The sequence below is a fragment of the Spea bombifrons genome, chromosome 1 (assembly GCF_027358695.1).
Source record: "Spea bombifrons isolate aSpeBom1 chromosome 1, aSpeBom1.2.pri, whole genome shotgun sequence".
NCBI lineage: Eukaryota > Metazoa > Chordata > Amphibia > Anura > Pelobatidae > Spea > Spea bombifrons.
In genome coordinates, this window is record NC_071087.1 from 83,799,267 (window position 1) to 83,825,413 (window position 26,147).

The following is a 26,147-nucleotide window of genomic DNA, read 5'->3' on the forward strand; positions in this document are numbered from 1 at the left end:
ACTCCTTTAAGTGTTTCTGCAGGTCAGCTACGTTCCTTCCATGTTATCTCTGCACATCAGACTACAACAGCGGTCACCAAGGGCAGATGAAATTGTTGATTTAATATGATCATATTAACTAATTATGCAAAATGTCCAAATCTAAGAGAGAACATTTTTAGATAACTAGACTTATCAGATCCTGTCTCATAAATGTGTAGACCGAAAGTAATTGTTTTTAATTGTTTTTTACTGCTGGTCTAAGGTGATGGATTAAGGATGGAATCAGACCGAAGCAGCTGTTAGGTTTTTAGTTGTGATCAGCTCGTATAATTTATTGTAATCATAATAATAAATTATGTAACTTCCAGTTCACCAACAAATATCTTCAGCAGCAATGACTACACCAATCTGAAATTCCTTAACGACTCTCTTGCTTTGCTTTTGTATTTAAACGAAGGCGTATTCTCTTCAAGACGAGCGAGATAAACTGAGGTTTGAATGTAATGAGCTAGACGAAAGGGTAAATAGTGAATGTCTTGTCCCCACAGCAGAATCCCCCCCCCACAACTACTAACAAAATGCTGCTTTGGTTTGCATATGCTTTTGTTTTAAGATGCACTAATGATAGACAGAGATATTTTGTATATTGGACACACGCGTCACTTTGCTATGTTTCAGAAGGCAATGTTTGTTGGTCTTTCTATTAACTATGCATGGTGTTTGGGTATTGTTTTTAATATATACACTTGAGCGGTATCTGGTTGTGCATTAAGTAGGTGTTATGGTTTTAATTTAAAAGGATTTAAAAAAACAAAACAACTTTATTGCCTATGTGGATGAATCGGTGTCTGGAGCCAGGTCCGCTTAGGTTTCCACACCTCTCTTCTGACCAACAGAGAACCCCAGACATGTATTAGAGCAGGGGCGTCCAACCTGCGGCCCTCCAGCTGCTGCAGGACTACATCTCCCGTTCTCCTCAGCCAGCCCCTTAGCTGAAAGAGCATTATGGGAGATGTAGTCCTGCAGCAGCTGGAGGGCCGCAGGTTGGACGCCCCTGTATTAGAGTTTAGAAAAGTTTGAAGGCCTTCAACATTTAACATGAGACTGTAAACTCAGCAAGTGTTAGGGAGAACCTGATTATCATTGACTTCATAATGTACTCAACTGCCTGTGTGTGGCTTATCTGATAAGCTCTCTTATTTAGGGTCTAGTTATAAATTAGTGTGTTTTAGGTAGCATTATTACTGTGGTGAAGCGCACAGAGTTGCACGGTTTGCTATTGCCCGGGCACGGCACCTCCTTGGCTGCGTTTGTGAATAGCTGCATGAGAGCGGACTGCATCCACTTGTGTGCCTTTTGTCGCGCACTGAGGCTGGATGTATTCCAGAAGAAGGACTTTAGCTGTAGCTCTCTAAAGATAGTGAGGATTACATTGAAGGTCAGTGGGGATGGATTAGTGTGGCAGTGGATCCAACACCAGTCTTATTTACTCTATTATTTTTATCATTATCACCTTCTTCCATATGTTAATATACTTTTTGTTTTAAAAATACTTGTCTTATAATGGGTAGTTTTTTTCAGCACAATAATAAATATGATATTGCTGATTCCATTAGTTGTAGTTATATTCCCCCTTGTTCCTTTTAACTTAAAGCTATATTGTTTAGGACACTCAAAATAAAAGGGCTGTTTTACTCTAATGAAGTACAGGCTAAACATTAGAGTCTTAAATGGCCAATTTGCTGCCCCTGACTGTCCCCCAAAAGAAGAATGGATATTAAGGCATTTTGCAAGAGGGACATCACGGTGAAAGGGACCATATAGCTATCGTATGCATTAAAGTGCATGGCTGGAGTGTCCCCCAAGTGACCCACAGATAGTGGGTTCAGTTAACACTTAGGTTTTCGATCGTCCGAGTCTTGCATCTGGAACAAGAATACAGTTTATATTTTCATGGTTAAAATTTAGGCCAGTGTATAGATCGGGGTGGCAACTGGGATTGTAAAAATAAAAATATCTGTTTTGAAATTTGCCATGCAGCCTGATATGCCAGTGAAACCTTTATCAGTACAAGACCTTATGAGTATTTTAAACAGGGGCGCAGCCTATCAAGTTAAAATCATTTTACTTTGTTCCTATTCTGTACTAGTAGAGATCTTAGGAAACAAATATTAAGGGTTGTTTTTTCTGCCAGGTGATATTGACCTTAAATGCTTAAATGAAACCAAGCTGCACTTCTAACACAGATGTGACCACAGTGTGTGACTGGCATGCGTTACAGACGTTGATGTGGGAGAAAAGCAGCCTGTTGTGCGGATAGGCTGCTTTAAATGAACAGCTTTACCATGTATTTTATTGTCTTAGGTTGCTGGACTTCAAGAAGAGAAGAGCAGTTTGCTTGCTGAGAACCAGGTTCTGATGGAACGTTTGAACCAGTCCGACTCCCTAGAAGATCCCAACAGCCCAGCAGGTAGACGGCATCTGCAACTTCAAACCCAGCTTGAGCAACTGCAGGAGGAAACATTTAGGTATGGTGGCGGGACGGGGCCTCTAAAACACATACTTTAAAGCGCCTGAGATCCTTTGTTTTCCATGCAAAATAATTTGTTAAAATTCCCTAAATAGAAGAGAAGTTACCCACAAACATATAGAATGTGTAAAATAATGATAGCTTTCATGCTGTATAAGGTACACTTGGGTCTCATTTTCTAATGCGAGATTTACCAGATCACTTTTCTATGATATGTAATGCCTGCTGCGTGCCTGGGAGTATGTGCAAATCTCTAGGTGAGAGATACACGGATGTCCTATGAAATAAATCAGAGTATGCTGCAGATAGACTTACAATTATGCAAAAATAAATATGTTCTTTGATGTGGAAGAATAACTAAATTATTCATTCTACCTGTATGGCTTGTGCGTTTTGTTTGTCGATCGGTGTAATTGTTTTAGAGATACAGGTACTCCTCGACTTACAATGGGGTTGGGTTCTGATGAACCCATCGTATACTGAAAATATTGTATGTCGAATTCACATATCGCCACATGTTCTGTACCTGTATCATCCTTGGGTAATCAAGTCAATGTACCACTGTATGGAACCACCAAAAAATGAGAAGTATTAGTTTTCTCCCTTTTTAACCTTGAATGCATATGCCAAGGTTGTCCAACCTGCGGCCCTCCAGCTACTGCAGGACTACACCTCCCATACTCCTCAGCCAGCCCCTTAGCTGAAAGAGCATTATGGGAGATGTAGTCCTGCAGCGGCTGGGGGGCCGCAGGTTGGGCACCCTGGCATATGCTATGGTGACCATTGCTGAACAGAGGCTAACAGAAGATTTGGAGAGATTGTTTTGTCCGCTAGGCAGATTGTGGCAAAGGTTTGCAGGTATCCTGTTACTTACTGGATTTCTTGTCTAACCATGGCTGATTTTGTTCCCTCCCAACTGTAATAGGCTCGAGGCGTCCAAAGATGATTATAGGATACGATGTGAAGAGCTAGAGAAGGAAATTGCGGAATTAAGACAACAGAATGAAGATTTAACCACACTTGCAGATGAGGCTCAGTCACTCAAAGATGAAATAGATGTCTTAAGGTAACTTTTTCCCATTTATTGGTGCAACCCATATTTTCATTGTGAAGAGATATTTGCACGTCCTACAAACCTTGATTGTAGTATTATACTTAAATCCAATAAATCCAATGTAATGACATTTATAGCTAAAAATAAGCAGAATACAAGTATCAGAAACCCATCTTCGAAGCACAAGGACACAACTATTTTATCTACGACTCTTGTAATGTGCATCGCTATCCTTTCCCCTGGCATAATCTGCTAATTTTTGGTTCTACTTATCACAGTGTTCTACAACTTCAAATCTCTAGTATTGTGTATGTAAGTAACAGAATGTATTTACGGTAAATGGTATTCTTTTTGTTCTCAAATAGCTGTCATAAAGCCACGCAAAATGTCGTAGTAAAGCCATACCCTTAGCCATATCTCTAACAACACCCCTTAAAACAAACACACTTTTTAAATGTTGAGAGGTATAATATGATTTGTAAAAGGGCTTGATGTTCAAAACCTGGCGATGATCTGCGGGTTGATGTCTGGTAATAGACTCGATGGTTTATGTTTGATGAAGGGTAATTTTACTTATTTATACGTATACTTATTTTTGTTCTATACATATCAGTCACATATATTTTTGCCATTTGAAGTATTGGTAACAGGGGTACTTAGTGTGCTTTTTATTGTTTTATAACCCTTTCAGTGTATTGTGACAATACTGCTCAGACTGTACGCTGATTTAGCCACATGCACATCATCTGTCTTTATACATATAGAGATGGCTTACTTATTATTTCATTTATTTTTAACTTTATTAATTAAAAGTTATGACATATCTAGACTTTTGGGTTTTGCGTTCTGAACACTTTTCTTTTGGTATTGAGTGTAACGGGTTATGCTTGCATTTTTCTGTTTATTATTTAGCACTTCTTTTTTTTTTTTTTTTTTTTTATAAATTATATGTAAGCTAAGAAACGCAGTATAAATGGGTAGCTTTAAGATGGTTGAACATTAAGCTAGCAGAGTTCTGTCCCATCTGTCTTTCACTGAGGGGCTCCAGCGAGTCCCCAAGCAGCTATTTTGCCTATATAATAGCGCTGTATCTAATGGCGTTATCTGACTGCATAGTTGAAGTTTGCAAAGTATTCCTAGCAGTGATTTTCCCAGTGACCAAAGCATTTGTATGAGGGATCTGTTCTGATTTCTGTGCAGCTCTGTACTCGGGTCACCCTGGTGACACCACAGGCCTATTTATGAACCCAACAGAGAGCAGATTGTAAGTCCTAAACGCCTCATTGTGTTTGGCCAGCAAAAAACTGTATTTATGACTTGTTCCATGGATGCGTCAAACCCTATTATAAGAGAACAGTTCAATTGTTCTTACAAATTGTCTCGTTTTTATGACTTTCAGAGCGGGACACTATAGTAATGAGAACACAAGTGGTTTCCACATTGTCTATACTTATTTATACACGCACTTCAACTATATTTTTCCCAGTAGCCACACTCTTGTACTGAATAACGTCTTTTTTGGGGTTTTCTTTTACTTAGAAGCTCAATGTCCTAGAAGCACTAAGATGCGAAAAACCTCTCCGGTCCCATAATGATATGCTGTGACCCCTTTTGTCCTGTGTTATGATTTGAGCCTTATGCTTTTTATTGCCTTCTACTGGAAATTCAGATAAAGTAGAATGATACTGGAAGTTGAGGTCTCTTCTCTTACCTTAGTATATATTATGCGTGGTATTTTGATACCCCATTTCTCATTACCTAAGCTTCTTTGGCCTCACCTTCTAGTATCACTTAAACATGGGGTTGTGTTGTACCCAAGAATATTTAGTCCAAAATACATTATGATCACAAGTTTTATAGCAAACTTTGAGGTGTTTAGGAGCAAAAGAATACCTAGAGGGTAGAAGAATAGGTTATACCTCATGTAATTGCTCATTGGCATGTGACCCTTTTGACAAAAAAAAAAAACACCTTTTCATTTTCTTATTCATAGGCATTCATCTGACAAAGTGTCCAAGCTTGAGAGCCAAGTCGAGGCATATAAGAAGAAACTGGAGGACCTTGGAGATTTACGAAGGCAGGTGAAGCTTTTAGAGGAAAAAAACACCATGTATATGCAGAATACCGTCAGCTTAGAAGAAGAACTCAGGAAAGCCAACGCTTCTAAAGGCCAGCTGGAAACCTACAAGAGACAGGTAAAGCTACGCTAGGCCACAGTTGGGGTCTCTTAAGCTGTGTATTCACATTAATCTTCCATTTCCAATGCAGCGTCTTTGTTGGCTCTGGCTTGCATCCGTCTTATTCCCATGGGTTGTTTGCTTGTTGGTGGTGGGGGAAGGCAAGGTGTGCTACAGTAAGAAAACTATAGATTATGCCTAATAGCGTTAGTGTGCAGTTTGCACGCGGTTGATTTGAGGAATCCAACAGTAAACCCCCGCAACCTGAGCGTCTTATCCTTACCCTCCAGTCAGTGTCATCTGCTGCTGAACCTCTGTGACCTGTTTTTGTGTGTGGGATTATATATATATTTTTTTGCCCCTACTGCTCATTTAAATGAAGTGTTTTGCTTCTTAAACAGGTGGTAGAACTTCAGAATCGACTCTCCGAGGAATCTAAAAAAGCTGATAAGTTGGATTTTGAGTACAAACGACTAAAAGAAAAAATTGACAGCTTACAGAAGGAGAAAGATGTAAGTCTGTTTTCCTTTATTCTTACTATCTTAATATAAAGATGAAACTGCAGTGATGAGGCACATACTCTTGTACGCTACCTTTTATTTATAATCCTTCCACTATCTTTCTCGAATTATGCCTTGCATCTCCCTGGTGCACAATACCACAAGGAGTCCCTTATTTATGCTTTCAAGTGATCCATTAATGCAGGGCTTGACAAATTTGTTCTGAATCTAGGCGCCAGGTAAAAAAGTTAGGAGCCAGGATTTTTTTAAACTAACAGTTGGTCAGGAGTGATCCGATCATCATCAGCCCACTTACTAAACTCACAGCGTTTGACCTGGAAGCACCCTGGACTTTCAGGTCAGTGCTGTTTGTTTTTTTTTTTTAAATTAATTTTTTTCATTTTTTTAACTCTTTCGATGCGGATGTTCCATTGGAGCACAGCATTGACAGATATTTAGTCCCCACAAGCTTGTGGGGACAAATGTTAACCCCTGCAATGCCACGAATGTGGCATACACAATTGTGGCATTGAAGGGGTTAACGCTGCACTGTCGCTCTCATGGAGCGATCAGGCAGCAGGGGGGTGTTGGGGCTGGTCTCCACACTCATGGCGAGACCAAAGAACCCTCTCACCCTGTCCCTGAAGCTGCCTCTGGCAGCTGGGAAGCAATTGCTGGTCTGTAGACCAGCCACTGCAGGGGGGAGTCTATGATGACTGCTGTAGCCTTCTATGCCTACAGGAATCATCAAAGGGCTTGTGGGGGCTCGTTTTTTTACTGTTGCTGGTCTGCCTGGGCTTCCAGGCAGACCACCGGCAGCAGAGCCCCTTACAAAACGGGAGTTAACCCCTAAAACGCCGCTATCGTGGCATTGAAGGGGTTAACGCTGCACTGTCGCTCTCAGGGAGCGATCAGGCAGCGGGGGGGGGGGTGTTGGGGCTGGTCTCCACACTCATGTGGAGACCGAAGAACCCTCTCCCCTGTCCCTGAAGCTGCCTCTGGCAGCTGGGACTCAATTGCTGGTCTATGGACCAGCCATTGCAGAGGGAGTTTGATGACTGCTGTAGGCTTCCATACCTACAGGAGTCATCAAAGGGCTTGTGGGGGCTCGTTTTTGCTGTTGCTGGTCTGCCTGGGCTTCCAGGCAGACCACCAGCAGCAAAGCCCCCAAAACGGGAATTAACCCCTAAATGCCGCGATCGCGGCATTGAAGGGGTTAACGCTGCGCTGTCGCTCCCATGGAGTGATCAGGCAGCTGGGGGGTGTTGGGTGAGGTCCCCAGACTTGTGTGGGGACCCAATCAACACACAAACCCCTTCCCTGAGGCCAGGGGCGTAACTAGACGCCTCAGGGCCCGGGTGCGAGAATCTGTTAAGGGCCCCCCACCCCCCCACCCCCCCCAAAAAAACATGATTTTTACCCAACAATTTTTTTTCAAAATATTCAACAAATTAAATTTACATATTGAATCATATCTGTAAAAAATCAAAGAAAAAGGGGCGCATGTACAAAGGGCATAATCAAAGAAAAAGGGGCGCATGTACATAGGGCCCCTTTTGTACATGCGCTCCTTTTTCTTTGAATACATACATAATGTATGGAAGCATAGCATAGCAGATATAGATCAACAGAATAACACACAAACCCAGCATTGCAGATATAGATCAAATAGAATTCACATAAAAACTCTGCATTAAAGGTATATTTAAAACCCCCTAAATTATAGGCATAGATCACAGGTTGCGCACCCCAAAACCAGCCCTGGCCTCCACACTGCCCACATAGAACCTGACCAGCACCCAGATAACACACGTAGGGTTTGCCATCTTTGTCCCCAAACAGCCCATCCTGTGCCTGGCTGGATGAGGACAAAGGTGACACTCGGGAGCTGAACTTGTGTGTCTAATCTATATATAAGTGTTTATATATGTATATCTATATAAAAATAAATCTAGAAATCTCCATTTTTTAAAGAAAAAAAACTTTATGCGTTTTGTCCCCCTCCACAGACACACACATATATTTATTTTTATGTTTATAATTGAAATAATAATGAAATAATAATTTAATGCCATATACAATATTTTTTTTTTAAAATACATTATTGTACCGACCTCCCTATTCCTTCCACTTTGGGGCCCTGATGAAGTGCTGATGGAGTGATAGATGAAGACTGCCGTTTTATTTTCAAACTGGATGTACGTGACTGACACGACATCCGGTGCTCCAGCAGTCTGTGTGATGGGGCAGAGCTTTCAGCCCTCATGCAGCTCTTGTGGCACGATCCAGTGCTCCTGCAGTCTGTATGAGGGGGCGGAGCTTTCACCCCTCATACTCTATGTAATCCTTTGATCCTACACTCTGAGCGTGAGGGGGCGGAGCTTTCGCCCCTCACGCTGCATCAATGATTAGGCGGCCGTCGCCAGCTCCGTGGCGCGGCTTGCCTTATTTAAAAAAAAAAAAAAATAAAAAAAAAAACATAAAAAGGTATCGGGCGGCCCCTTGGCTTGGGCCCCCCTTCCACCGGGTCCCGATTTCGTGCGGCCCCTTGGCTTGGGCCCCCCTGCCGCCAGGGCCCGAATCGGGCTTAGCCCAACATTTTAGCGAGCTTGGTTGTACCTCCACTCCTCTCCTCATGATAAGTCAGAGCAACAAGGACCTGGACCTGGGACAAAAGGCGCAGCTGTCTTGGCCCCGGGCTTGCTTTAGGACCAATGCCGGCTGTCATATTGTTCCCTTTAGCAGGTACCATTGTCTGAAAGTTCAGGTCTTTGCAGCCACCACACAGTCCTCTCCACTAACATAGAGTCCAGCATCAGATGGCACAGGAGGAATCGTTGGTGGACGGGTCTATGCTGGTGGTCACACAAACCTCCACTTCCAGTCCTCCCTCACACTCACCACCAGGAAAAAAGAGGGCTGTCTCTGTAGTAGGTACAACTGGGCTGGAAGATCCCCTTTATAGGAAAAGCTTGTCTCAGGTCCCATTATGTTTAAACTTAAACCTTGAAAGGAGTGGAATCTGTCAAGATATCCTTCACATTTTTCACTGCACTTCTGTGGAGTCTCCCAAGCTAGGAGGATTCTCTTTTACTTCTCTTAATTCATGACAAGTTCGTGCGGCCCTTTGGCTTGGGCCCCCCTGCCGCCGGGGCCCAATTTCGTGCGGCCCCTTGGCTTGGGCCCCCCTGCCGCCGGGGCCCGATTTCGTGCGGCCCCTTTGCTTGGGCCCCTCTGCCGCCGGGGCCCGATTTCGTGCGGCCCCTTGGCTTGGGCCCCTCTGCCGCCGGGGCCCGATTTCGTGCGGCCCCTTGGGTTGGGCCCCCCTGCCGCCGGGGCCCGGTCGCAGTCGCGACCCCTGCGACCCCGGTAGGTACGCCACTGCCTGAGGCTGCCTGTGGCAGCTGAAAACACGAGTGCTGCTTTTCCAGCAACCGCGTTTTCAGCCTACAGGATCACTCCGTGGGAGTGATCTCAGGCTCGGGGGCGGGCTCTGAGTGGCTGTGCTGTCTGCCCAGACTTCTGGGCAGACAGCAGCGCCCCCGTGTGGTGACTCAGCCTCTTACATACACATTTTTTTCTGGATGTAAGAGGCTGACAAAACCTAGGCGCCAGGACAAAATTCTCTGTCGCCATGGCGACCTGGCGCCTGGGATTTGTCGAGCCCTGCATTAATGTGCCTGGGAGCTTGTCTTCTCTCATTCATGTCCATATGTATTATTTTGCTGTTTTTATTTTTTTTCTTAATGCTATCTTGGTGTGCTTTTATAAGAGATGCAACACTAAAATAATCCAAGAAAGGTAGACGGGGAAAAATTAAAAGCCATATGTGTGGCCTAATTGTGTTGTCCAGATTTAGTATATATTGGAGACCATTTTTGCCATAAATTTCCTGTATTTTCCCTTTAAAGCTAAGTATTGGGTTAGATCATTGCACGTTTCATAACCGTTTTTGAAGTTGACTGGAAGAAGATCTAATTTCAAGATATTTTCCCATAACCAACTCGAGATATATTTAAGGATGAGAAAGTAATCAAAATATCACACTTTAATGTAAGGAGGTTTTACTGAACTGGGAGGATGGAACAGCAGAAGTTAATACAGTGAGGGGACTTAAACATGCATGGGATAGACAAAAAGGACATCCTAAATGTAAGACAAGACCAAGGTGCCATGTAAGGTTTTACATCTTATAGCAAGTAAAAAGAAATGGGTAGAGCTGGCTGTCCCGCTGGCACTTACCAATCATCAGTCTGTGTTTCTGTTTTGTATGCCAGAGGTTAAGAACAGAAAGAGATTCGCTGAAGGAAACCATAGAGGAGCTTCGATGTGTTCAAGCTCAGGAAGGGCAGCTCACCACAGCAGGTAAAGAACTGTAAAGAGATTTAAAATGTTTTTGTTTTTTTTGCCTGAAATACTTTGTAAATAAATCCTTGTTTTAAGAGCACAAATGGGCAGCTGGTAAGTGCAGAATCATGGATTAGTTGATGGACCCTGGTAAATTGGGAAGTAGCCAGGGCTACCTTAAACCCCTTTCTCCTGGATGCCTCAACTCTCCTAAAAACATTGCGGGGTCCATTGTGAAAGTCCAGTCATAGTGTAATTTGCTTTAAGCAACGCTCAGCGGGACAATTACCTCTGCGACAAGGCTTTTTATTTATAGAGATGCGTTAATATACTCCTTTAGGATGGTTAGAACACAGGCTGGCTGGTGGTTTTAAACCATCTTAATTTCAAATGCAAAACATTTAACGTAACTTATTTGTGCCGTGTTTTACACTTTTTAAATGGATTCACCTCCATAGGTTTGCTGCCTTTGGGCAACCAGGAAACATCAGACAGCTTGGCAGCAGAAATAGTGACACCTGAAATAAAGTAAGTGCTGCCTCGTTCTCTTTACCACCATATACTCTGCACATTTTCGCATGTTTTCTTTATTACACTTACTCATTCATATATATTTATATTCCTGTGAATCCACAGAATCCACAAAATAGTATGCAGCTATGGAGCAAGGTGACTTGATTGAAGTGGCTGTATTGTATTGAAAGATCATATGTAAATACTGATAAATAACTCCACAAAATTATCAGCCAGTAGGAATATTTGTGGAAGATCTTCCGCTTAGAAAATATACAGTGGGAAATTAAGTGGTCAATGCAGAGTTCATACTAGTTCAAATCTTACTAAAGGTCCTGTTCCAGCTCTTCTTCTACATTTAACACTATGGACACCATTAGAAACATCATCCTCTTGCATGTTCAAAACCTTCCTAGAAATCCCTTCCTTTTGTATAAAAAAAAAAATGCATTTATCATGATTATTTTTTGGAAGCCATTTATAAGTTTTTTTTCGCTGTAGAAACCTAAAAAAGATTCCTAACAATTATATTATCTGATAATTTTAAAATATTAGAGAGCACAATGTTTTGTCTAAGTGGAACAGCACCTTCAAACGCTCAAGGACACCTGGCAGCCATGGTGTATATAAAACAATAAGTAATAATAATGGTGTTCTCCTTTTTTAACACTTTAAGTTTGGGAGATTTGACAAGCAGAAATTCATACACCTCCGCCTCATCTCTATATCTTACCAACGCGGCCGTCTTCATCCCCTGCTTGTCAACTTGTTTGTAATCCCAATGTGCTGCACAGGAACGCTGGAGCTTTATAAATATTGCTCATACATTGTGCTACAGTTTGGTGTTACTATTGAAATTCAAATAAACAGATCACTCTACAAATTGATCTTTCTTTCTCTTAAGGGAAAAACTAATTCGCCTCCAACACGAAAACAAGATGCTGAAAATTAACCAAGAAGGATCCGACAATGAAAAAATATCCCTTTTACAAAGTCTGCTTGATGATGCAAACATGCGCAAAAATGAACTGGAGACTGAAAACAGGTATAAACTGATCCAAATGATCTTTTATCTGTTATTATTTACAAATGTTTTATTTGTTAAAATTGGTATGTGTGTTCTTTTGTTTTGTTTGCAGGTTGGTTAACCAAAGGCTTTTGGAAGTACAGTCCCAAGTAGAAGAACTACAGAAATCTTTACAAGAACAAGGGGCCAAAGCCGAGGATGTAAGTTGTCAAATAAATGCTTTTTACTTTGTATGTATGTTTTATGTGAACCATCACTGGTTCCAGGAACCTTTCCAGGTCCTCAGCCTAATTCCACAACAAAGGATAGCTGGGGTCATCTCATTGTTACCCCCATGTCTACAACATTTGTGAAATCATAGTCTTTTGATATATGATATGATTTTAAAAAAAACCAAATACACAAATGGCTGTAGGAGAGGTGGGGAAGTAATTGTATGGGTAAAACGGTAACCGTTATGCAAGGAAAGTTAATATTTCTGCATGTTATCTAATTAGTGTTGAAACAAGCAGCCATACTTACAATGATAGTCTGTGGTGAACAGCCGTAGGAGATGCCTACCTACTTCCTACGCTTACTTACAGAGCCATCTTAAATAACAGTATATCATTAGTTAATGTCGGTGTGGGATGTATATCATGGCTTGTAGTGATACAGAAAGTTTCAATAACAAGCACATTGTTCTGTATTATAGACAAGCTCTGGCAATGATTCTGCATGTTAGTTTTTTCAATTACTTTAAAGGCTTGACAAATCCTAGCAGCCTGGTAGCTTATGTATACATATATATATATATATATATATATATATATTATAATATAATATGACTATGGGTGTTAACTAAAGAAAGACAGCGCTCAAAGAAAGTGTGAATATAAAAATATATATAATTTATAGATATACTGTAAATAAAAGAAACAAACATATGTTAGGAATCCATACAAAGCAAAAAGAAAACATACAAAAAAAGGATCATATGTATAAATAAGACCAAAGGATAAATAATTAAAATAAAAACAATTCAAGAAAAAAATGTAATATAATATGAAAATAAAACTCACTATAGGGCAGGTTATGCCTGGCCAGGCTGGCGCCAAAAATACGGTTGTACCTTATTCCAGCTACCAGTTTTGTCTCACCAACACAGCCCCCTATTAGTTTCCTCTATTAAATGCAGAGCTCTGGCATCTTTACACAGAGATGATTCTCAAATATTCATCATTTAGTATTTCAATCCATAACAGGATTCCTACGTGAATGTAACAGTACCAAAGGTTATAGTGGTGACAGATTACATTTAATTTATATAGTTGTCAACTATGAGTTTGCCGTTATCTTCGTGACGTTAAAAGTAAGTTAGTTCTGTAGCTTGCCGCAAATATCTCAATCAACTATTTTGAAATAGCTGGTATTACTTTTTATTGATTGGAATACCTCCTTAACCATGTTTTTCTTGCTCTTTTTACTAATGCTTCTGTCTTTTTGGCTTGGGTTTCACACAAGGCTATTGTGAGTATATTGTTATATCTATAGTACAGCATCTCATTTGAACCCAATTTTATTAACACATACATTTGTCATTAGAAAGAAAGAAAAACTTTTACTAAAAAGCTATTTATCACATCTCATCGTGAAACTAAAAAAACAAACAAACATGGCTTTACAAGCCAGAATAGATTTTTTAACAAAAACATTCAATCTGCTATTTTTATGGCGCTTTAAATAATTTTTGTGGCGCTTTAAATAATTTTTGTAAATGTGGTTTGACTTGTTTTTCAAATTTTTGTTTCTGCCATCTAGTCAAATCTATTGAAGAAGAAGCTTGAAGAACACCTGTAAGTCCTTTGATTGAATTATATATTATAAATACACATACATGCTACCGTCCATTAAAATAACATGGAGTTGATCAGAAGCACAGTGTAGAAGGTTGTTAATGTTGTGAATGACCATTGTAGCTGGAAATGGCTGATTTTTAATGGAATATCTTCATAGGTGTACAGAGGCCTTTTATCAGCAACCGTCACATCTATATATCTATATATACATATTTGTATATATAATTGATTCATGGGCTTGTTTGTGAATGTCATTTTGCGTTCCTAAATCAGTAAAATATAACCATTTTCATTTATTAAACGCACCGTGTTAGATTTATCAAGCTACCTAAAACCATCAAATTTTTTAATATATCAGTTGTTTCATTTCAATGGGAAAGAGAGTTGTTAGAGCCTAAGAGTTTGTTTTAAACAACTTTTCTGCTGTCAGGGGATAGAATACAGCAACATGAAGTTCTTCTGGAAATCAACATACCGTATTGGCTCGGATATAGGCCGCCCCCGTATATAGGCCGCACCCTAAAAGTTTGGTGCTTTTTTAAAGAAAAAGTTTTTTTCTTTAAAAAAGCACCAAAAAAACATGCTGCCACTCTGCCCCCCCCGAGATATGCTACCACTGTCCTCCCTCCCCGAGATATGCTGCCACTGTCCTCCCTCCCCGAGATCCGCTGCCACTGTCCTTCCTCCCCGAGATCCGCTGCCATTGCCCTCCCTCCCCGAGATCCGCTGCCACTGCCCTCCCTCTCCGAGATCTGCTGCCACAGATCGTTTTACCCCCCCCTCCCCAACTTACCGGAGCAGACTCCCGGGTGTCTTGCGGGGTCGGCGGGGGACATCTACGCAATACAACTTCCGGTGTCGGCACCGGAAGTTGTATTGCGTAGATGTCCCCCGCCGACCCCGCAAGACACCCGGGAGTCTGCTCCGGTAAGTCCGGGGGAGTGCAGAGGTAAAACGCATCCGCACAATGCGCTTAGACAACCTCCCGTGCCGGCACTCCCCCCGTGGAAAGTGCCGGCAGGGGAGGCTGTCTGAGCGTATCAGAGAGTAGGATACAGGTCCCCTGCACCGCTGCGGGGGATCTGTATCCTAACCCCGCTGCCTGCCCGGCGCCCGGGACTGCATGTCTTAAAGTGGGGGAAAAAAGTGCGGCCTATATTCGAACCAATACGGTATATGAATGTATTGCATCCACCATTAAACCGGCGATATACCCACATTAGTTCAATTATCTTTTACATTACAACATAACACTTTAAAGTTTATTCTTTTCCTGTTAAATTCTAGCAACCTTTTAATGGAGAGTCTTATGGTTGTTTTCTGTTTTTTTTGACTTAGTAGAAAAAAATCTAAACTTGGAAATGTTTTTGCTTTGAACAGCGAAAAGCTTCATGAAGCCAATAATGAACTACAAAAGAAACGTGCAATTATTGAAGAATTGGAGCCCCGGTACAACAACAGCTGTAAGTTTATTTTCTATCAGACAGTTCTTTGCGTAGATTTTTGTTTTACTCAAATTAAGCGAGAGCAGTAGAAGCAAAATGGGCTGCCGACTGCCAATACCCCACATTCCTTGAAAGGTTGGAGATCGGGGCCATTTGAAGGGCATTAAAATGTTAAAGGTGCTGTTCCACATACTCTTTTAAGTGTAGCTCTTTGCCACCATAATAATTCCTAGTACCACTGAGTGCCAAATCCCTTTCTTTAACCCCTTGATGACAATTGCCGGTCCGGGCATGTCACGGAAAAACATGTCGTTTACGACAAATGACGTGTCAGGACCGGCACGTCTTTAAACGGGCGCAGAAAGCGATCTACTTTCGCTTTCTGCACCCAAACGGCGTTGCTGTAATGCCTCGACCTCGAGGCATTCAGCAATGCCACGATCGGCACTAGGAGCCATATCTGGCCCCTCCCAGGGGCGTCAACATCTGCCATACATTGTATGGCGGCGGACGCCCGTTTTAAAAGCGTTTAGGAGGCGATCAACGATCACCTCCTAAACTTAAATGGTGTCGCTGGAATGCCTCGATCAGGAGGCATCCAGCGACACCCAACACTTACCTCAGGATGGACTGCACCGGAGAGGCCCGGGAAAAAAACCAATAAAGATGAAAAAGTTCGCTAGATGGTCTCCAGACCCTCTAGAGAACTTTGGCTCCACTTGCAGGTTGAATACAGGTACTGCATTCAACCATGCGAGTCAGGGGAACCTTCAAGTTGAAAAAAAATGTATATATATATAAAAAATATATTTTTGTGAGCAAGTTCTAAAATTAGCATATTAGCTTAAAACTATTCTCGCATGGAAAGAGTTAAAATACTGGCATATTAAATGCCCATGGGGTGTCTACTTTAAAAAAAATGTATGATTTGACAGGGTAAATTGAATTGGCCGGGTTCAACAATGTCCCAATTAACACGGGGGGAAGGATGGCCACACATCTAATTCCCAATTAGAAAAATGCACACCTACCAAATGTGGCCTTTTAGTTCCCCCCAAAAAATTACAAACCCATGCATGTGGGGTATCACTGTACTCAGGAGATGTTGCTGAACACATATTGGGGTGTCGTGTGACAGCGGCATATACCAGGAGCTGTAAATTCATACATAACATAGGTGTGTGGGAAAAATAAACACAAAAGAATACTACTGCAAACTTTGAAAAAATGGTGGTAAAATGTGTGCATGCAAAGAGTTAAAATACTAGCATTTGAAATACCCTGGGGTGTCTAGTTTTCAAAAATATATGGTTTTGGGCACACTGAAATGGCCCAGCTCAAAGATGTACCAAATAGGGCATGGGCAGTGGATCCCCAAATGCCAAAGTTCAACATTGAAAAATGCGCATGCCCCAAATGTGGCCCTTTTGCCCCCAAACAGCCAGGCAAAATCATTCATGTGAGGTATCGCTGTACTCAGGAGATGTTGCCGAACACATATTGGGGTCTTTTACGATAGTGACATATACCATAACCTTTTAATTCATACCTGAAGTAAAATGTGTGTGACAAAACAAATGCAAAAAAATGACTACCACAAAGTTTGACAAAGACTGGTGGTAGATATGGTGCATGGAAAGAGTTAAAATACTAGCATTTGAAATACCCTGGGGTGTCTAGTTTTCAAAAATATATGGCTTTATTGGGTACACTGAAATGGCCCGGCTCAAAGATGTACCAAATAGGGCATGGGCAGTTGATCGCCAAACGCCAAAGTTCAACATTGAAAATGTGCATGCCCCAAATGTGGCCCTTTTGCCCCCAAACAGCCTGGCAAAATCATTCATGTGAGGTATCGCTGTACTCAGGAGATGTTGCTAAACACATATTGGGGTGTTTTATGATTGTGACATATACCAGAACCTGTTTATTCATACCTGAAGTAAAATGTGTGTGAAAAAACAAATGCAAAAAAAAAAATACTACCATAAAGTTTGACAAAGGCTGGTGGTAGAATTAGTGCTTGGAAAGGGTTAAAATACTAGCATTTGGAATACCCTGGGCTGTCTACTTTTCAAAAATATATGACTTGATGGGGTAAATTGCATTGGCCGGCTTCAAAGATACCCGAAATGGCACATGGGGGGAAGAATTACCTGATTTGGAAAAAATGGCTTTGAAATAGCAAAACGCTACCTGTACTTATTGCCCCATAATGTGTAGAAAAAAGCAAAAAAACATAAAAACATTGGGTATTTCTAAACTCAGGACAAATAGTAGAATCTATTTAGCAGGTTTTTTCATTACCTTTTATAGATGAGTAAAAGATTTTTCAACTAAAAGTTAGAAACAGTCATTTTTTTCTAAATTTTTCACCATATTCTATACTTTTTTTAATAGTAAATAATATGATACAATCAAAACAATGTCATCTAAAGAAAGCCCTTCTTATCTTGAAAAAAACAATATATAATGTGTGTGGGTTCAGTAAACAGGAAAGAAGAAAATTACAGCTAAACACAAGCAGCGCAGAAATGTTAAAACGGCCATTGTCACGAAGGGTACAAAAAGTAAAATCAGCCTTTGTCACGAAGGGGTTAAACCGTTCATAAGTAATGTAAAAATGTTGTCTTATATAAAATTGATATGAACTCACAATGAAATGTGTTACAATAAATACATAATTGGCATTTAACATAAAAAGCAACCATTGATAGTATAGCTTCCCAAGCATCTTATTCCATCAGTGTCATTGCTGTCTTTGTTCTCCTGTTGGTTCACTGTGTGAGATTCCTACTTACTGTTAATGTTGTTGGGTAACCTTTTTGTCTCAAGTTTAACTTTTTTCTTCTTTCCCAAAACAAAGCAATGAAAATTGAAGAACTGCAAGATGCTTTGCGGAAAAAAGAAGAGGATATGAAGCAAATGGAGGAGCGCTACAAAAAGTATCTGGAGAAAGCAAAAAGCGTAAGTGGAACATTATTGGCCTGTTTGATTTGTCCAAAATGTTTTAAACTCACATCTTAATGTGAAGCCTGTAATCTGAGCTTTGTTCTTCACGTTAGGCCTGATTTTACAGATTTGAGTTTAGTGGGCTTGGTTCAGTGGAAGTTTTTAGTTGGACCAGTAAAGAGTGAGTTGGTGGGAGAGTTGCAATTTAATCTCACTGCCTTGACCGAGTGAGGTTCTGCTTCAAAAATAGTATGGATGGCTCCTGCGTTTGGATCAGTCATAAATCTTGAAAGTCACCTCATTAATTTGTGCCATGGTTGGCCCTTTTATGATAAATAGCAAGTTTAGCTCCCACTTTGAATAAACCTCTGTGGTAGAAGAATAAAAAAAAATACATATCTGAATTAAATAGAATTCTAAACATTTTTTTTTCTTCCTCAGGTTATCCGCACGTTGGATCCAAAACAGAATCAAGGGTCGGGTCCAGAGATTCAAGCCTTAAAAAATCAGCTCCAAGAAAGGGATAAAATGTTACTTTCCTTAGAGGTAATATTCTATTTTGCTCGGTTAAAGGGACGAGTTAGTGTCCGTGACAGCCCCTCTATGGAAGAATGGATATTTTAGCGTACGATGTGAGGGCATGCGTCCATCCAAAAAGAAAACAAAATAGAAATAAATAAGTATGCAGCTGCTGGCCTCCTCCATGGCTGCGTGAAGTGCTGGAGGGGAGTATATAATATGCAGGGAGATGGGTTCGGCTGGATACGTCTTCTGCACTGCATTTAGCTGGGGGCAGGGAAGAGGAGCGAATGCGTATGGCGGATGCTGCAGGATCCCTCCATGCATTTGCAAAATTAACAATGCGGTAAAATGCATCTGATTGTTGGAGTGTCCCTTTAACTATTCCCCAATCTGTTTGCTACATCTTTACCTCTGTTATGTAATCTGTACTTTTATATTCTGTTTTCTTAGAAAGAATACGAGAAATCAAAAACACAAAGGGATCAAGAAGAAAAATTGATTGTTAGTGCTTGGTACAATATGGTAAGATCAGCTGAAAAGTACACCAACATCAGCTCTTAAACACATTGTTACTATATTGTCAAGCAGGTTCTGAAACATGACATTTGTTCTAACGTAACCCCATGCTTAGATTATATTATTTCAGTTATGTTCAAGGTCCTCTCTAACGAACTAATCTATGTCATTTTAGCTTTATTTAAAGCACAACTTTTTGCCTTTATTTTTTTTATTAGCCTTATATCTTGGAGTAAAGTCATCAGGCTTATTCTCTAATTTATCCCATACACAACAGACACAGTTTACAATAAAAGGAAATGACCTGTGAATTTCAAAACTTGTATAGAATTTAGGGAAATACGCATAATTATTAATTTAGTGCAATGATCATTTAATATAAGCTAGTTAAATCTGAAAACATAGTTTTCCCCATCTCTCATGTGATTGTATATCTTATACTAGTATATCTACTCATTTGTTGTATCGCTTTTGACTGTTTTTAAATCCTTTCAAGTTCTTGAGCAGTATGTGGTATATAGTTGATATATGTGTTCCCACAGGGTATGACCTTGCATAAAAAGGCAGCAGAAGACAGAATTGCAAGCACGGGCACGGGGCAATCATTCCTTGCCAGGCAAAGACAAGCCACAAGCACAAGGAGATCCTACCCAGGGCACGTCCAACCCGCCACAGCGAGGTAGAAGAACCTTCTAGGATGGGAATCTTCATCATGACCTTGTGTTGCACATGACAGCATTTCAGGAAATATAACCAACGTGCTTTTATTTGTTCTGTCTCCTTTTTTTTTTTTTTTTTTTTTTTTAATACGAGTTATTGTCGTATATTTACAAATCTTTTCTATACCCATTCATGTACATTTTAATGTGCCAAAAAATGTTCTATGCACCCTTGAGAGCGGTGTAAAATGTTTTTTTTTTTATCTCCAAATCTTAAATTATAAAAAAAAAAGGTTATTCAAATATTAGAGTGCAAACTTAAAACAAACTAAACTTTTGTTAATATGTTACTGTGTACTATCTTGCAAAAGGTGTAGCCTTGAATTAACACCATCAATATATATATATGTATGTATGTATGTATGTATATCTTGATGGAGAAAACACTTGACTTGCAAAATGTGCGCATTTCATTATTGGTAAAGCGCTAGGATGGACAAGAATTATTGTTAAACAATTGATGTCTTGACCTGATTTAGTGTACATATATACAGGCATGTAGTCACTTTTTTATTTCAGTGTTACGTATGATATGGACGCAGAAGAGTTTGGGTGACAATCTGGAATTGTTGATTGTACCTAAATGGGCATGTGTATAAAAATGGTGATTTAAAATACAGTTGTGACCAGATAATGTTCTGGTGGGACAGTGAGGTTTTATTTTGAGGGGAGGGGGGGGCATGGAAGGCATGGTTTTTATGGCAATGCCGATTAATGTATTGGAGAGTTAGGTTATACAGCAAACTGCCTTCTTTCGCTGTGGTTTCTGGGCAACATAATGATGGTTTCCTTTTTAAGAAAGCCACTTTGTTTTTAAGAATCTGTGAATCAAGCTGTTTCAACAGTTGTTCAGTTGCTTTATGGTGATACGTTTTATTTGAAGTCTAAAGTCTTAAGTTATAATGTACCCTGATAAAAACATGCCAAGTGTTGGAAATTTTCCATATGAATTTGTTACCCCTTTTGCTCTCGAAACTCCCTTTAATTAGCCTTGTTTATTCATCTCTCCTTTTTCATTATTTGCCAAGTATTTGCCAAGCAAAGAACAAGAGGGCACTCTAAATGTATAAACAAGGTAGTCAAAGAGCAAATGAATGATGATGTAGCACTTTACACCACTTGTTTTCTATATGTTTGTTGTATGAACCTCTATGTCAAGGTTTGTTTTGGCTTCCATAGTCTGGGGGTAGCAATGTTCTGTACACATTAGCGTGGTGTAATATGTTTTAAAATATTTATAAACCGATTCTAGTTCCCCACTTATGTGTGAACTTAGAGTTCTTGTAATAACACAACATTGTAATATTTTAAACTGTATGCAAGTACAAAACACCTCAAATAGAAAGAAAAAGCATTCTTAATGCATCTTAAGGGCTAATGGAAATGAACTATCCAGATTTTTTTTATTTTTTTTATTTTATTTTTTGTTTTGTGGTTGAAAATGAGATTTTCCCATCACTCTTGGATTTTTCATGGGTACACTCAGCAGCTTTGAATAACAGTTATTCAGTTAAGAAACAATATAACATGTTAAGTATTACAACATATGAATTGTTTTTTGTTTTTTTTTGGAGAAACCAAGATATTTTATCGATGAAATTGTAACAGTGGGGTAACTCACCATCCAGGATCGATTTATATGGAACAGTGTCGGTAAAAATGTAACAACTATGCTCTGTAGATACATTTTGGTTTCAGAGGCATTACCTTCATGTGAAAGTTGGCCTTAAAAAAAAAAAAATACATAAAAAGAAAACATTCCAACAACAGCACATAAACAGGCACACTGCCATGTGTATAAGATTATAATGTTCCATCTATGTATTGGTTGATACCTTCTTTCAGAGAGCGGCAACAAGATTTTTATGTCGTTCATGACGCAAAAAAAAAGGCAATTTCATATTGTGTCCAAAAAACCAAGGCTGTAGGATTTTGATTTATGAGCTATGGAACAAGAGAAAAAGTTCATGATCACCCAATACACAGTAGTTTAATACAGATATTTTTTTGAAAAAAAAACTTTTAACCATTTTGTTGGTTTGAAAACAAAGAACAAGAACACCATCCTTTATTTTGTGAATTATTTGCATTATCCACCTTTCACTTTCAACTGAAACTGAATCTGGGTCCTTTGATAAACGACTTTCTGTCCCTATTTAGGCTGAATTGGGCAAAGATCTGGTTTTACCAGAGATGCTAATGCATTGACACGGCAGGAAAATAAGTAATACAATTAGTATCGCTTTACACACGTTGATGTCGGCGTACAGTGCTCTGCTTTCGTTGCATTGCTAAGAGCCAGTCATGAGCTCGGAAACGCAGCATGTTTATGATCAGCATGGCTTTTTGAAGCTTGACTTATGTAAGCAGATCATGTTACCCCATCATTTAATGAGTTTTATACGGAGTATAAGTCACCATATCTCCATGCCGTTCTTTTACTCCTGAGATGAATGTTGAGGGGTGTAAAGTAAGAAACCATCTCTTATGACCATAGCAACTAACTGATTGTTCAAGTTGGTCCTTTACTTTATGTTCTGTTTCTGGTCTGAGAGTAAGCCGCATGTGGGAAAAGAATTGCCTATTTAATACAGTGCCGTTGACCGTGAACATAGTGTAATTTACAAGAGGTTTTTATTTAATTGTTTTCCAGTGACCTTCCTTTATCTAAAGACCTCTAGGCTGCCACTATTACCAGATGTGATATTTTAAGTGACTTCCCTGCTCAAACACCATACTGAACTGCCTCTTTGTCGCAATAAGTCCTACTTATTTAATGGAGTCTCTTCCTCTATAGACTTTCATTAGTCCAAGTGTCAGGCTGGGTGATTGAGGTTGAGCCGTTCTATTATTTACCACCATTCATTCCTTTTAGGATTATTGCATTAAGAATTTGGATTCCATTGTCTGAGATAAGATTCTGGTCAAATATATTCTGTTGCTGTTTGTTGGAGACGCCGGGGTAAATTATTAAATCTTAAGGAAATTTTTAAAATGCTGTTTTAGCTTATAATGCTTTCATATGATATCTAATGGGGAATCTGTATAATTTATGTTCCAAACCAGTAGTAGCCGCGTAGATACAATAACCACAGCGATGCCTTTTCATCCATGTTTTTTTGAATGTAATCATTTCATTAGCGTATGGCTTGTTGAATCAGCTGTTTGGCTGAGGCTATCTGAATGTTAATCTCTGTCTCTTGTAGGAACGTACATGACCCAGCTGCATATTTTTAGTATATTTTGTGACTCTTTCCTATATGTTAAGTGTAACACAGTGATGCAGAATGTACCATGTTTAGACGATTAGACTGTAGAACAGAGCATTTTGTTGGCTTTTATCTTTTCAAATTAAAAAAGAAAATTAGTTAAAGCATTTCTTCTTTAGTTTCATCTGTGGAATACTGGGAGTCACCACTAGTTTTACATCTGCTTTAAATTATATCTGGTTGCTGCTGATTGTGTTCCTCATTGCTTAAAATAGTCTAATCCATCCTGTAGAGCCTAGGTTGTTGCATATGGGAGCATGGCTGTGTTCCAGAAAATGGCTCTCATCTGCCATGTAAACAGCAATGGGGTTTATTCGGTAAAGGGGGAGTTGTGATTTTAACTTTTATGTCAAGGGCCAACGCTGTCAAATTTCTTTGATGATCTGGCCCCGCATCATTCAATGTGTAAGGAGACTGAATAAATCTGATTTAATTACACATTCTACAAGGCCGGCCAAGCTCTACCTTCTTTTCACAATGAATAGTGAAGAGAAGGAGCTAAAGCATAACTCCGGTCAACTCTCCCTGTCAGTGAATGTCTTAGTGAATGTCTTTGTTATAGGTCACCATTCCTAATCCAGCTGCCAGTGTTTGGCAACGTATTCCTCAACCCACCAGGAAACAGGATACACGTCTGCATTAGTTTAAAGGCATTCTCTTTGGCTGTGAGAATGTAATATTTTGACTTGTCTAGTGTTAGATTTAACACTCGCCACTACCCAGTACTCTGCATAGTGGCATAGTGTTTCTGCGTGAAACATTGTGCAAAGCCACTTAGCTCTCCACTTTCTGCTAGATAAATAAAATGAAGGTGACAGGAAGACCAGTAATGTTTGCTTTCAAACAATGGGCATTACCGTCCCTTTAATTGAGAAACTATTTCTGGAAATATTCCTTAAATGGCGTATTGGTTATAGTTTTGGGTATTTTGGCCACTTATATTCACTGTGGAAATTGTGGCTTAATAAAATGCGTGAATGGGGCTCACAATTTACAGTTTATATTTTATCATAAAAATATAATTAATGTATTTTGTTTGAATCCCTACTCGATTAAACCACTATATGTGATACACCATAGCAGGTTACAGATAAAGTCATTGGTCATATGGGGTAACCGGTGAAATGTCTGCCACCACGGAGCCTGCTCTTAAAGTTTCCACTGTGTCCAGTGGAGACTCTATGCATGATGTGGTTTTAATACAATTTATGTGACTGCGTAATAGAGGATTTAACTGTCTTATTTTTAACTGTCTTTTGGCCTACACTTATTAACCTTATTAAATAAAAAAAAACATTTGTCCAGCCAAACAGACAAAAATCATCATAAATGATATGCGGAAAGCTCCAATACTATCGTTATTTTGTATTTATATGCACCACCAATTTACGCATTTCGTACAATACATACATTCAAAAGTTATGACAAAACTAGAATTGACAGACTAACACAGTCCGATACATTGGGTAAAGAGGGCCCTGCTCGCAAGCTTACGTTATAGAGGATCTTCATAGTAATGTATTTACCTCATCGTACAAAAGTAGCTTAGCGGGATATATATCATTCAATAAACTGTTGAGAAGTTTGCTTTACTCAAGGCATCGCATCCAAATATTACTTCTTTCTGTATAATGCACATTTTGATTTTTATAGCTTTTTTTTTTTTATCTACAAGCATCACTGTTTTCTGACTAAACCGAAATGGTAGCCATCTTGGTTTTTTATCTTACCCTCACAAGAGTCACGGCTTCTGTCATTGGCTGTAAAGCAAAACCTAACCATCGTTTGCATATCCCTTTACTTTTATATCAAAAAGAACTAGTTGCTTACTAACTTACTTATATTACTAAAGCCAAGTTGGGTTCTCCCAGCATTTTTTTGTCATTTTTAATAAAAATACGCTAATAGACTGTCATTGCACATATGAACAAATCTGAAAGGTGAGGCTTTGTATTGAGGTAATTTTGTCTATACGTGGGTATAATATATCTCTATTTTGCATTCGTAAATCACTTTTTTTAACCTCATTTGTGTTTTCTAATTAATTAACATATTTCCCTTTACTTTTCATTTGCAGTGATGTCATTGCATGAACGCAGCTTGGTTTTGCAGTCAGGGACTGTGCATTGCATGATATTTATTTTTTTTTGTTTGGACCGGCCTAACCTTCAAACTAACCGACATTAGTGGCTGCAATGTAATATGCGTTTACCCATGAGAACAAAGCTTGAACATTTTACCGATTCCTTTCCACGTTGCTCCTTGGTTTTAGAAGCCTGCTGAACATGTATTGTGAATGTTTTTACTTAGAATTTTAATTGTATGTGGGGAAAAAAATTCTTAAGCATTAAATATATTCAGCTTGATGACAAAAGTAATGTGATTTATGACAGAAAATAACAGACTTATTTGATTAGGCGGGATTAGACCAAGCTTTCATGTAATACATTTTGTAGGAAGAAAAGAAGGATGTCTCAAAATTTCTAAAGTATATTCAGGTTTATTATATCCAAGTTGCTCCCAAACTTATAAAACATTGACTATAAAAGATAATCCCTAAACATCCAAAATTATTTGGATTCTATGAAGGGTATGTATGTATGTAAATGCAAAATTTTGTTATTTTATACCCTGTATTGTAAAATAATCTGCACCTCTTGCATTTATTTTGTACGTAGGACTGTTTAAGAAAGAAGTATTGTTTACAATTTCAGATTTTGCTTTTCTTACAAGATTTTATGCTAAATTATATCATT

At 39.4% G+C, this 26,147-nt stretch overlaps 1 protein-coding gene across 3 annotated transcripts in view; it reads left to right on the plus strand.

Moving 5' to 3' along the window:
- Positions 1-25,858, plus strand: part of HOOK3 (hook microtubule tethering protein 3) — a 43,695-nt gene extending 17,837 nt beyond the window's left edge. The window contains exons 9-24 of one of the 3 annotated variants that reach the window (XM_053465755.1): positions 440-502; positions 2,347-2,510; positions 3,438-3,578; positions 5,560-5,761; positions 6,145-6,255; positions 10,521-10,608; positions 11,049-11,118; positions 12,008-12,148; positions 12,243-12,330; positions 13,931-13,965; positions 15,349-15,431; positions 18,280-18,380; positions 18,807-18,911; positions 19,338-19,409; positions 19,946-20,082; positions 25,469-25,858. In XM_053465755.1, the coding sequence (XP_053321730.1) occupies positions 440-502; positions 2,347-2,510; positions 3,438-3,578; positions 5,560-5,761; positions 6,145-6,255; positions 10,521-10,608; positions 11,049-11,118; positions 12,008-12,148; positions 12,243-12,330; positions 13,931-13,965; positions 15,349-15,431; positions 18,280-18,380; positions 18,807-18,911; positions 19,338-19,409; positions 19,946-20,082; positions 25,469-25,484 (1,617 nt within the window). In that variant the 3' untranslated portion in view covers positions 25,485-25,858. Of the gene's footprint in view, positions 1-439; positions 503-2,346; positions 2,511-3,437; positions 3,579-5,559; positions 5,762-6,144; positions 6,256-10,520; positions 10,609-11,048; positions 11,119-12,007; positions 12,149-12,242; positions 12,331-13,930; positions 13,966-15,348; positions 15,432-18,279; positions 18,381-18,806; positions 18,912-19,337; positions 19,410-19,945; positions 20,087-25,468 lie in introns of those variants that run through there. The other 2 variants (XM_053465756.1, XM_053465757.1) reach the window with 2 other exon arrangements.
- The last annotated feature ends 289 nt before the right edge of the window (positions 25,859-26,147 follow it).